General features: G+C 35.9%; 1 protein-coding gene across 2 annotated transcripts in view; it reads left to right on the top strand.

Moving 5' to 3' along the window:
* Positions 1-10,944, top strand: part of SETD3 (SET domain containing 3, actin N3(tau)-histidine methyltransferase) — a 61,786-nt gene extending 50,842 nt beyond the window's left edge. Inside the window, exons 9-13 of one of the 2 annotated variants that reach the window (XM_012574262.5) lie at positions 2,053-2,127; positions 4,770-4,936; positions 5,578-5,663; positions 7,375-7,535; positions 8,148-10,944. In XM_012574262.5, coding sequence (XP_012429716.1) covers positions 2,053-2,127; positions 4,770-4,936; positions 5,578-5,663; positions 7,375-7,535; positions 8,148-8,591 — 933 coding nt within the window. In that variant the 3' untranslated portion in view covers positions 8,592-10,944. The remainder of the gene's footprint in view (positions 1-2,052; positions 2,128-4,769; positions 4,937-5,577; positions 5,664-7,374; positions 7,536-8,147) is intronic. The other variant, XM_072930395.1, reaches the window with a different exon arrangement.
* The last annotated feature ends 1,124 nt before the right edge of the window (positions 10,945-12,068 follow it).

Raw genomic sequence — 12,068 nt, 5'->3', positions numbered from 1 at the left:
TTAATTAGATCAACCTGCCTCTAAGAACTATTTCAAAATGGTTGTCTTCATGCATTTCTCATTGTTATTCTTTAGTGGGATTGTATTTTGACAGTCAGAGGTTGATTACCAGTTCTGACAGAGCTTTGAATAAGCTACATTCTGCCTGTTGGGCTGGGTCCATCCTTAATCACTGACCAAGCAGACTATTGCATGCTTTATACACAACTTGAAATTCATGTATCAGTCTGCTTCAGAAATAAAACTGAAGGGATGCAATTTGTCAGCTATCATGTGGGAAGAGAAGTAAACACCCTGTTAATTCTCTTACGTGATTGCTATTTAAAGAAAGAGGAAATAGGAGTCTAGCACTCCATTATGCTTTATAGAAAAGTCTTTCAGAAGTGCTGCTGGGTTTTGTGCGTTGTTTAGGGGTTTTTTTAAAAGCAAAACTAAAAATTTAAAGAAAGATCAGTACTCCAGTGAGGCATGCTTAAAGTGACAGAATCCTCCTCTTAAGATATTGGAATCTCCCCAGTCTGTGAAAGCCTCCTGTTCCACCAGCATTTCAAGGGATTGGAGTGGACTTTTCACATTCAGAACTATTTCACTGAGTTTACACACTAAAAAAATTTCAGGACAGGTCAAGAGTTTCTTTTTTTTGGATGAAAAGTACAGTTTTTCAGAAGATGACTGTATTTAAACTAAGAAGGTAAATTTGTCATCCTCTAGCATTTGTAACCTGCAATTCAGGGTAGGATAACTTTCTAAACTGAAAATATTAATTAAAATTGTGCAGTCCAAATTAGAGAATGCACAGGAATTTCTGTGTGAAGTACTGCAGCCTGTGTTTCTCAGTGGACTGTATTGCATGACTCTCGTGTTCTTTAGTGATTTCCACAAACCCATTAAACAGTTCTGCAGTGAGACATCTGCACAGGGAGGTTTCTGCAAGCGTCTGCAGGGCCAGGCTGCCCGTGCTTGGGGCTGACATTTTGGATTTGCTCCATTTGAAAGCACTGTTTCGGCTGACAAATGCACATTTAATATGCAAGCAGTGCAAAACTACTAATGTGTAAGCCATCAACCTAGCTTTTGGAATAATCTGAGGAGTTCTGTCTTTGGACAAGCTGCATCCAAGATGGGAATTGGGATATACTGCAACTCATGTCAGTCAACTTACAAAAAAGTATGTTTTCATTTTCAAAGGCTGAGAGAGAGTCTTTGGCTTCTTCTAGGTTTTTCCCCAGGCCCAGAGCATGTTTTTCCATAAGTTACCTCTGTCAGTACTGAAGTCAGACTACCTACCATAAAAGTTGCCTTCTGATTTTTCAGCAGCTTTTGTTCCATCCTGTGGCTGCATCTCTGCTCATACTATTCAAGAACATGCTGTTTGTCACTTAATAAAAATACTAAATTTTTAGGATAGCTTTACTTGTTAGTGTGACCCCTTTACAGTTTAGTAATTATTTTTAGGGAGGTACAGGTTGTCAAGAGAGTTTATCCTCTTCCATTGCCAGCTACCATCGCAAAAATCCTTTTAGCATTTTAAGAGTATTACTTAACTTATAGATAAAGGGATTATTTTCAAGTAAATTATAATTCTCTGAAGATTGTATCCCCTAAAGATCCACGGTTATCTAATCCTTTTTCATTGAGAGATCAAAAATGTGTTGGCAGTTGAAGGATAAAGCACAGCATATAGAGCTGTCAGTGCCTTGCTCCCTTGGGCCTCATGGGAGTGACTGAAAGCTCCAGAACTTTATAACAAGCTGCTAGCTTTAGCATGGTACTTTGTCTGTGCTCTATGGAGGGTACTTTTCTCAGAGCCTTCTGTTCACTTCAGGTAAGTTATTTCTTCCTTTAGATTTCTTTAATGCAGAGATTTTTTTTAAAAAAAGAGATTGCTCAAGAATCGTAAAGCAATCACTATCAGCTATATTCTATTTTGCTGAGAAATAAATGTGTGCAGTTCCTATTGTTAGTATTTATTTCCAATAGGAAAATTTGTTAGTGGTGGGAGAGAGAAGTATAAGATGCTAAAGGTGCTTTTGTTACTCTTTTCCTGGATAGATCACTACAGGCTACAATTTGGAAGATGACCGGTGTGAATGTGTAGCACTTCAAGATTTCAAGGCTGGAGAACAGGTAGTGTGAAGAGTTGTTTACATTATTGTTGCTCCATTAAGTTCTTTGAACACTTGATGACTCCCTAGAAAATTTTAATAAAGCAGTGGTGTGGATTAAACCCTGCTACAGTTGAATTTTATTATGTTGAGCTAATTTTGAGTGAAAATGCTACCAAACTAAAAACATGTACATTTTTCAGAATATTTTCTATCACTTGGTAGACCCCAACTGTAGGAGAGTTTTATTCCTCGTCTTTTATAGAACTAATTGAAATATTTAATCATTGGTGAGTGAACATACACAGTCACCAAGTTTGGTATTCTGGAAGAGCTTAGTAAAAGGCCATATCCAAAGGACCAAAGATAAATATTTTTTAGATTTGTTTGCAATAATGGATTGTAGAGTCTTTTTTTTTTAACAATGGTGTGTGTTGGCTTATGTTTCTTGTTAGTCTTCATTCATTTAAAAGAGGTGAAATGTAGTACAGTTGCCAGTCATTTTAACCCATGCTGTTGTCATTGCAATGCTTAATGGAAATGAGAAAGAACCTAAAAACATACTCCATCCCTTTCACACAGGCATGCATGCATTTACCTCTTCATCCTGAGACAGCAGGAGAGTCTTGCAAAGATGCATGGAACAATTCAGAATCCAGTATTTTGATCAGAACTGCTGAAAAACAAAACTGAGTGTCCAAACTAGTGATGCACTGAAGACAGTGGTTCCAGGAGTGTAGGAAGCTCCTGTGCTGTGTCAGCAGCCAGCCTAAACCCTCAAGTGGAGTAGTACTCCTGACTACTGCCTGTGCAGTCAGCATGGCCAGACAAAGCCTTTGTATATGAAATATCCTGAAATATTTTGTAACTCAATGTCTGAGTTATTACTTTTACTCTATTATTTGCCAGTCTTACAATTTATAATATTTTTATTTTAATTTTTCTTTTGCATTGTTAGCTTTTTTTAAACAAAGAAATGTCTGTCATTTTTTCTTTTTTGAATACATCTTTCCAAAAGTGTATTTATCCTCATTGCTATGCTGAGGTTTACAGTGATTGTATATTTTTGCTCTCAGAATTTGTTATGGTAGTCAAATATTTTCTGTTTTTTCCAATTGTGCTGTGATGAGTTAAAAGGGGTCCACAGTTTTTCCAGAAGTGATCCAATTTATAATTTTCCACAGCTGGCAATGAATGTGTCATATAGCTGTTCTGGCTGCTCTCTCCATTTCAATTATAGAGGGTTCCTATATTTCAATTTTATTTTAGTAGTTTCACTTTGTCTGCTATTTATCAGAATTTCTGTGCAAACTTTAACTGTTAGTGACATCTTTAAAGCACTGTAATTATATAATGCTTCAGTCCTTTAATATACCATGCAGATGTCATTTCTTACAGTTTCAGCAGGAAGAGTGTATGATCCATGCTTTTACTACTAAAAAATTTTAGGCAGCAGAGGTCCACAGAGTCTGTCAAACACTGGCCTGAAATAAAGCAATTCTCACTCTGTTTAATTAGATTTTTTTGTAAAACAGTCTTGGGGCGTAAGAGCATACTGTGTAATCTATACATGATATCTGACTTTTAGTTTAATATGAGATGTATCACAGTAGTTTTAAAACTTGAGAGGGTGAGCAACTCTCTCCTTACCCACTGCCTTAATACACCTAGTCAGGTCACGTGTTCGTCATATGAGTGTAACAGGATAATGTTTTATATAATTCAATATCATACTTAAGCTTGCAGTGCTTAGGATAAATAGCTCATATACAAAATTGAAAGCAGAGAAAGTAAATGGCAGCATTGCTGTTACTGTGTTTTCCTCTGTCAGCTGGAGAGGAATGGAAGCTTGCAGGTATCCAGAGCACTGCTGTACTCTGAGGTTCTGAAGGGAATTCTGTAACTACTGGAACTTTTTTTTCTGATTGACAATTTTGTTATCAAACACAAAATGGAAAATATCCTCTTGATGTGGGAGAATACAGTTGCTACCCTGACCTCTAGTCCCATGAATTTCATTCTGCCTAGCCCTGAGTTAAATACATTCTGCAGGTTATATTTAGGAACTTCTTTTTAAATGTGAATTAAAGTAACTATATGCTCTATAGAAAAGAGTTCAGAGTAAAACAAAAATAAATATTGGCTGAACACAGCTCAGATCTCTCTGTATGATGTACTGTGGTATGTCCATATCTTAAGGTAACATTTAATGAAAGTAAAGTTGATCTATCAGCAGTATAGTTTTGCATGGACATTTGGTTGGGGAAAATGACTCCAGAAACACCATTTTAATGGGCCCTCCTTGACTCTGATTTTTTAGCCTTTAATAAGCCTTTGAAAGCTTATTTCTATATGCTGGTACTTTTTGTCAGTGTGAGAAACCAGAACATTTTTATTTCCAAGTACAGAATAAAATTTTTTTCTTGGCTTTCAAAGTCTTTGTTACATGGATATGTTTACAGATACCTCAAAAGTGTAATTGCCACATTATATACAGCATTTGAGTCAATACCAGAAAACAAAGCATATTTCTTCATATTACCAAATATACCTTGTACTCACAATAGTAACTCTTCTAGAAAATATCTTTCAAATTATGTCAATTTTGTTAGCTGATCTTAAGCTTTTTTCCCCGACCCTTCACTTCTCTTTTCATCCTTCTAGATTTACATTTTTTATGGCACTCGGTCAAACGCTGAATTTGTGATCCACAGTGGTTTTTTCTTTGATAATAATTCACATGACAGAGTGAAAATAAAGCTTGGCGTGAGTAAAAGTGACAGGCTGTATGCTATGAAGGCAGAGGTCTTAGCTCGTGCTGGTATCCCAACGTAAGTAAAACACATTGCCATGGGTTTTTAAAAACATTTCCAAAGTATATAGTGTCCAGTGAAGCATATATGGAGCTCTTTTGTGATAATTTTCTTAGGTGTAATATTTCTCCTGTTTGTATAGCGAATTAAAGTTATTGTAATAATATTTACAGGAGTTCTCTGAGCTTTATTATCATCTAATTTGAACCATATATAAGGAAAAAGCCTTTGCTTTAATAACCATTTGAACAAAAACAGAGCAAAGATTAATTTGAAGCAATCTATGTTTTTACTTTCTTTCCTATCCCTTGCAGACATACTACAATGCTCAGTATGTGAATCACAGTATTTTCCTTTAGTCATTTCAGTCCAGAGGGTACTATTAGGAGCAGCAGACATGAAACATTGCATTTTCATGAATTTATTATGAAAGCTGTATAAAATAATTTTAAGTGTAAAATTGTAGAGATAATAATTCTTTTCAGATACAGGTTAGGGAAGATTTTTCATTTGAGCTCATATTACCTAATTTTTAAAAAATTACTTTTGTAGCAGTGCATTTGTTGTTTACTTTATAGTCTTTTATGTTAAAAATAAGTTTAAAGATATGACAATTGCACTTGTATTTACTGTTGTTGTTTGATTATCTCTTTTATTAGTTCAAGTGTTTTTGCCTTGCACTCCACTGAGCCAGCAATCTCTGCACAGCTTTTGGCCTTCCTTCGAGTGTTTTGTATGAGTGAAGGTAGGATATTTTGTGAAAATAACCTAATTTATGTGTGTCTTGTTGCGGGGATTCCTGTTAATGCAGGAATGGGATAAACATTGATAAAAAACATTAAGACAGGTGATCAGAAAATTGAGGAGTTTAAGTTAAAAATGAATCAATAAGCTACTGAGAACCCCTATCTATGGCCATGCCATCTGAGGGAATATTTCAGTAACTCTGAAAGCATGAGATGATACAATTTTTTATTTCTTTTAATCCTCCAGATTCCTGTGAATGAGTGAGCTTTGGAATTGGATCTCTAGTTCTTAGGTTCCAAAATAGTTTGCAGAACAAGATAATGCAAGACCTAGGGGTTTGCATGCTTAAAATCACACCATTTTAGTCATCACCACTGGAATAATTTATGTATGAAATTGGATTATTCTGTACTGTAGAGGAAATATGGAAGAGACATTTCAAAGTTTAATATTTTCAATATTCTAGCAATTTGTGATCTAAATATTCAATATTTTGGTAACTGGTAATCTAAACCAAATTTCGGTATTTGCAGACTGTCTTCCTAGTGTTTCTCTTCTGTTATTTTTATTTGTTGGACAAAATATATGTACATTTAATAAATATTCACCTTATTTTTGCATGTGAATCTTCTCATTAAATGCTCATGTAGCTCCTTGCTGGTTAAATGCAGTTTTGAAGGTTCTGGATGTGACAGTTGTCAGGACAGTGAGAGAGCTCCCTTGCAGTTAGGAGTACTGTGCAGATGATGTGGATTTTTTGTGCCAGCAGGAATACTGAAATAGTTGAGTTTTTGCATGTGGTCTATTTGCTTTCTTTAGTAAAAACAATGTAACTTAATGTCATCCATCTTTTAGACCTTACTGAGAAATTACAATATACTGGAACTGTATAGGGACCTAAAACATCCATCTCTTCCAATTGCCTGATATTTCTGGAAAGTAAATTCAAGAGAAGAAAATTTTAGGATGCTGATGAGGGAGTGAATTTTGGCTTGGAGAGGAAAATATAGCTAGAGAATGCTTTAATTGCGTTTCTCTGGTATATGATTATGCTCACTTTATTTATATGTCTTAAATACTGTTTAAGAAAATGATTTATTGAGAAACTACATGCAAGCTCTTGGTGAAGTTTGTCATAACTGCTTTGCAGTAGTTAAATTTATTAATTAAAACTTAAATTTGTGTAATGTCAAGGAGCTTATTGAATTTTTTTCTGCTCTTGAGTTTTGATGGATGTCTTTTCTGACCACCTGCAGGAAGTTTCTGCTACTGAAAAATATTATCAAAACAGTAGAAAAAAGAATTCCATTGCTATTTGCACACTCTTTGGCCTGTTCCTTTTATTCTCAAAAAGTTCATTGCACTCTTTACATATCTATTCCCTTTCATTTATGAATGATTTTACAAAACATTGTTTCACTGACACAGATTTACGCTGTGTATGAGAAGCTGTGATATCTAAAGTATCTTTATTTCCAGGTGGAGAGAAGGCCCATTTTCTGCTGACCTGAAGACTTTCAGTTGTCTCTTTGAGGCAAATCCTAGAAAAAAAAAAGCAGCATATCTGATAATTCTTATTTGAGGAGAGGGTTATTTTTTGCTAGCTGCTCAAAGATATATGATTGAAAATAAATCTTTCTGCAGTTTGTCAACTGACAAAGTGAATGATGAGATTGTTTTTTAACAGATTGGTTTTATACTTATTGCAGAAGAGCTGAAGGAGCACTTGATAGGTGAGCATGCAATTGGCAAAATCTTCACTCTGGGGAACTCTGACTTTCCTGTTAGCTGGGACAATGAAGTTAAACTTTGGACATTCCTGGAAGCCAGAGCATCCCTGCTTTTGAAAACCTATAAAACAACTGTGGAGGTAAAATTATCATTATGTGTAATTTAAAAGTCTGAATTCTTCTGTGCATTGTGATTGTAGGAAAAGCTATTTTGTCCTCCATCTTATATTTGCAAAATTCAACCTTAATGTTAGTACATAATTCATTCTGTACTTTTTAAGTGCAGAAACAATTTTGCATTATCTAAGTAAAATCAAATAAGATTGCAAAAAAGGAAATTTTGTTAATGTAATTTTGTTAATGTATTTTTCCTTTGATTTTCCAAGTAGAGACTACCTGCTTTTTTCCCTGCAAATAAGATGGGGAATCAGTTTCAACTTGTTGTCTGGTAGTTGCATTCTCAGACTGCAAAGAAATGTGCTTCCATTGCAAATGTATAAGTGAACCTACATGTTGCATGTATTTGTGAAGTAATCTGACTTTGCTTGTCATGCAGACTGATTTGTGTGCAGAAATTTTGGGCTTTTTTATGATTTCATGACAAATTTCACTGGGACTCCTTGAAGACCCCCCCCTCATGTCCATTTGGCTCCCCCTGGAGAGCCTGGTGTCACTTCCTGCTCAGAGAAAGAGATGAGGTGAGGGGCTGTTTTATTGTGTTAGTAGCAGATTTGCTTTTTCTCTTCTAACAGGTTGATAAGTCCTTCCTGGAGACTCATGACCTCACTCCACATGCGATAATGGCCATCAAACTGCGCTTAGGTGAAAAAGAGATCCTGGAGAAGGCAGTGAAGAGCGCAGCTGCCAGCAGAGAGTATTACAGCAAACAAATGGCAGATGGAGCTCCACTTCCCAAGTATGACAAGGGCCATATTGCCTTGTTGGAGAACACTGTGGCAGACTCTAGACTCCCTATTGTCTTGAGAAACCTAGAAGACGTGGAAGAGCAAGGGGACTTAAAGATTGATGAAACCATTGATGCTGAAGTCACAGAGAATGGGTTTGTAAATGGTGAAAACTCTTTATTTAATGGGACCAAATCAGAAAGTGAAAATCTTAGTAAAGAGAAAAGCAACAGAGGGACTGAAGATGCCAAAGAATCTTCTTCAGAAAGTACTGATGAGGTTAAAGAATAGTCCTAAAATTTTACTTCCTTGTGAAATTAAACTAGCTGAAGTTTATCAACAGTGCATTTATGTTGGTGTGTTCCTTTGTTAACATTTCTCTTTCTGCAGAGAAAAATGGTTTTGCTGCTTTATATAAAAATGAATTTTTAAGTTATTTAAAAGATTTAGCATCCCTTTTCAATTAAGATTGCCATCTTGCTTTCAGGCAAAAACTGGGGAAAGAGGTGCCTTTGGAAGATTTTGCAGCCCTTTGTTGAACCAAATGTATTTTCTTCCTGGGGAAGAATTAAGCTCTTCTATCTGCTGTGCGTTTGTTGTTCTGTCACTCTGACTACCGAAATTAAAAGCTTGCTCTGCCTCCTGCCAAGAAAAGCAGAAGGCAGGACTGACTCGGTATTCAGCATGAAGGTAGGGGAGCATTACAGCAGAAAACTGAATGAGAGGATCAGAAACTTGGGAGACTGGAGGAAAACCTGTTTAAAATCAGGTGTGCCAGTCCAGAAAAAGGTAAGGTGGCAACCTTATGATTGGTAGTTTTAAATGTCAATGAGAATCCAAACTGTATACACTTAAAGTGATCTCAGAAGATTTCAGTTTACTTTGTCTTTTGTTTACTGTATAAAATATCTTTCTTCTTCAGTCAGAGTTAGGCTGCTACAATATAACATTCATGAACTTTTAAAGGCTGACTACTTTTTATTTCCAGGCAGTAGTTTTTATTTACAATGTTGGCAGAGCTACTGGAGATTTTGCAAGCAGATAGGCCAAGCCACAGCTTTAAACTGATCAAAGTGAAGTCACGTCCCAGCTTCTTCTTCAGGTATTCACAATTAACTAGAGATTTTCAAAGCTACACTTTTGTCTAAACCATTATTAAAAAGAAAATATTAATAATGTTCTTGTCTGCTACTCCTTCATTTCTGTGTTATTGAATGTAACATTGAATTCACATGGTTACCTGATCTTACTCGGCTTTGTCTTTTGGTTAAGATATTAATTGATCCTGCCTTCCTCAAAGGAAATGGCAAACAGGTTTATGTATTTTTGGCCCAAGTCAAAACCACAGCCAAGTCTGCAGTGGTTTTTGCCATTTAGATTGTGTCTTCATCTGATGCACATTTCTTGCGATACCTCCACAACTTAAGCAGGTCTACTGTCACCAGCAGTTTTGGTCACTATCATAGTTTGTGTTTGAACTTCTAAGTGGAAACCATACAGTCCTAGCACTGTGCAATATCAGAACAAGGGTCATTCCATCGCTTGACTTTGAAATTACCAGCATATTAGGAGGAGAGGAGGGCAGAATATTTTTATTTTGTGGAAAAATTCAGAGGAGTATAAAGTGGTTTAAATCTGTTCTCAGTATTAAGGACTTTGTCTTTTACTTTTGTATCCTTAAGTTCATGATAATGGATAGAATGGAAGGCTTGGACAGTTGTTTTAAACTCAATAGAGGTTGCAAACTGCTCATCTAAGATCAGTTGCAGTAAAACGTCTTTTGGCACATTTGTACTTTTTTTTAACCTTTGCTTCTCTCATACTGCAACCTGGAACATGTGTTTTTGCATCAATCTTTGGTGAAATACACATTTAAGTAGTGACCTTCTTTCAGGTTGTCATAGAAGTTCTGGTGTTCAGCTAGTATCAGTGTGGGGAAAATAGAAAAAATAGTTTTTTAAAAAGTATTTCACTAAGAATGGCATGTTGCCATTGCACCTTGGATATTGCTTCATCACTAACAAGATGCTGGACCAGTATTTTTGTAACTATATGCTGCCTTTGGTAGAATGTTTTGGAATTGTTGTCTTGACAAGTTAAATGTCATACAAGAGTCATTACATTTGGGGTTTTATTAGGACCAATACTCCACTTCTGTTTCTGCCACTTACATTGCACAACATTGTACTAGATACTATGATGCAATTCTGAAACTAGCCTTCCCTTAAAATTATAACTGTAATTCAGAATTTAAATGCTTTGATTGAATCTGATACACTGTATTTTGTTCCAGTATTTGCTAATATCTATGGCTTAGCAAAGCCTGTGGTCTCCACAGGAAAGAATATGTGGGTTTTCTTGAATAAAATATAGTTCTACCATGTCTTCACTAGTGAATGTATTATACAAACAAAACCTCTACCTGCTTCTGATTGCTGTATCTTTTGGGGTCTGTGGGGAGAGGAATATCTGTCCAGGAGTACAGATAAAGATTAAAGGACAAATAGTTGGGGAAAATGGAAAAGGATTCTAGTAAAAGAAAGGGAAAGTGTTCTACTGAGTGCATGGTCAAATTCTTGCTCTTCATCTGTTAGTGTTATTTAGAAAAATATGTTACACACAATAAAAATAGTGAGTAATCTAATTTTGTAATTTGCATTTTTCCTCTATGCATGTAATGGTTCCTTCAGAAGCACTAATCTAAAACTTGAGCTTTTGAAAACTGAGGTGGAAACAAAAAAAATTGGCACTGATGAGCCCTTATTACCATCTGTCAGGAAAACAGACCTTTCAAAGCATTTTAAAGTTAACTTTCTTCATAATGTTTGGTTAAGAGGCTGTTCACACTAATCCCAGGCTAAATGCCAAATCTTGCTTCTGTTTAGCTATCTAAAGTATTCCTGTAAGAAAGACATCACTTGCATTTCTCGGACTGTTCTCCAAAAGCAAAACAGGGGAAAAAAAGCCTTTTGAATTTTACATGAACCTACCTACTGATGAATCATTTCCCTAACAACTTGTAACTAGTTTGGGTCCGTGCCACAAGGTGATGTCCATATTTCCCTCTTGATAAAGTCAAATATACAAAATCGAGCAACAAATGCCAGCCTGAAAAATATTTTTAAAGTGTAAATGCAACTGTAGCTTAAGTGCTGTCATGAGTGAAGGAGAAATGAGAGCCTTCTGGCTGGGGAGGTGGGATGGTTTTTGTTCTTGGCTAGAATAGATATTCTTTGCCTCAGACGTCGTTATAAGGTGGTATGTACAGAAATCTGTGCAACCCAACAGTAGCTGCCTTCTTGAGGCTGATATGCCTTTAGGGAGGAATGATCATCATGGAGTCATGAAACTCACATGATTCAAAGGTATTCTGGAAGATTGAGTTTACAGAATCTTCTCTAGTTCACATGTTTAAAAACAGTGTATAGTATCTACTGCTGCCCCTTCTCTCTCCCTCATTTTATAGAAAGGCCTGTGAAGTAATTATGAAACATCATTTGAAGTATTTCAATCAGACAAAAGAAAGGTGCTCCCAAAATCTGCTTTTCTTTCCTGACTTTAGAGACTGAAACTCAGTCCAGGTCCTCTAAACAGGAGTTTTCAGTGAAAACGTTGCCCTACCAAATTTATCTACCCATCCCTTTTCCTCTAGAACATTTTTAACTGATCCTTGTTGAAGTCAGATATGACCACATGATTTTCACGTAATTACATCTATATTTAATAGTTTCTATCGAGTTTCCTTCTTTGCATGCACTGCATGCTGTG

This window comes from Taeniopygia guttata, chromosome 5 (assembly GCF_048771995.1).
Source record: "Taeniopygia guttata chromosome 5, bTaeGut7.mat, whole genome shotgun sequence".
Classification (NCBI taxonomy): Eukaryota; Metazoa; Chordata; class Aves; order Passeriformes; family Estrildidae; genus Taeniopygia; species Taeniopygia guttata.
The sequence above is the reverse complement of the archived record's forward strand: the minus strand, read 5'-3'. Positions and strand labels throughout refer to the sequence as shown.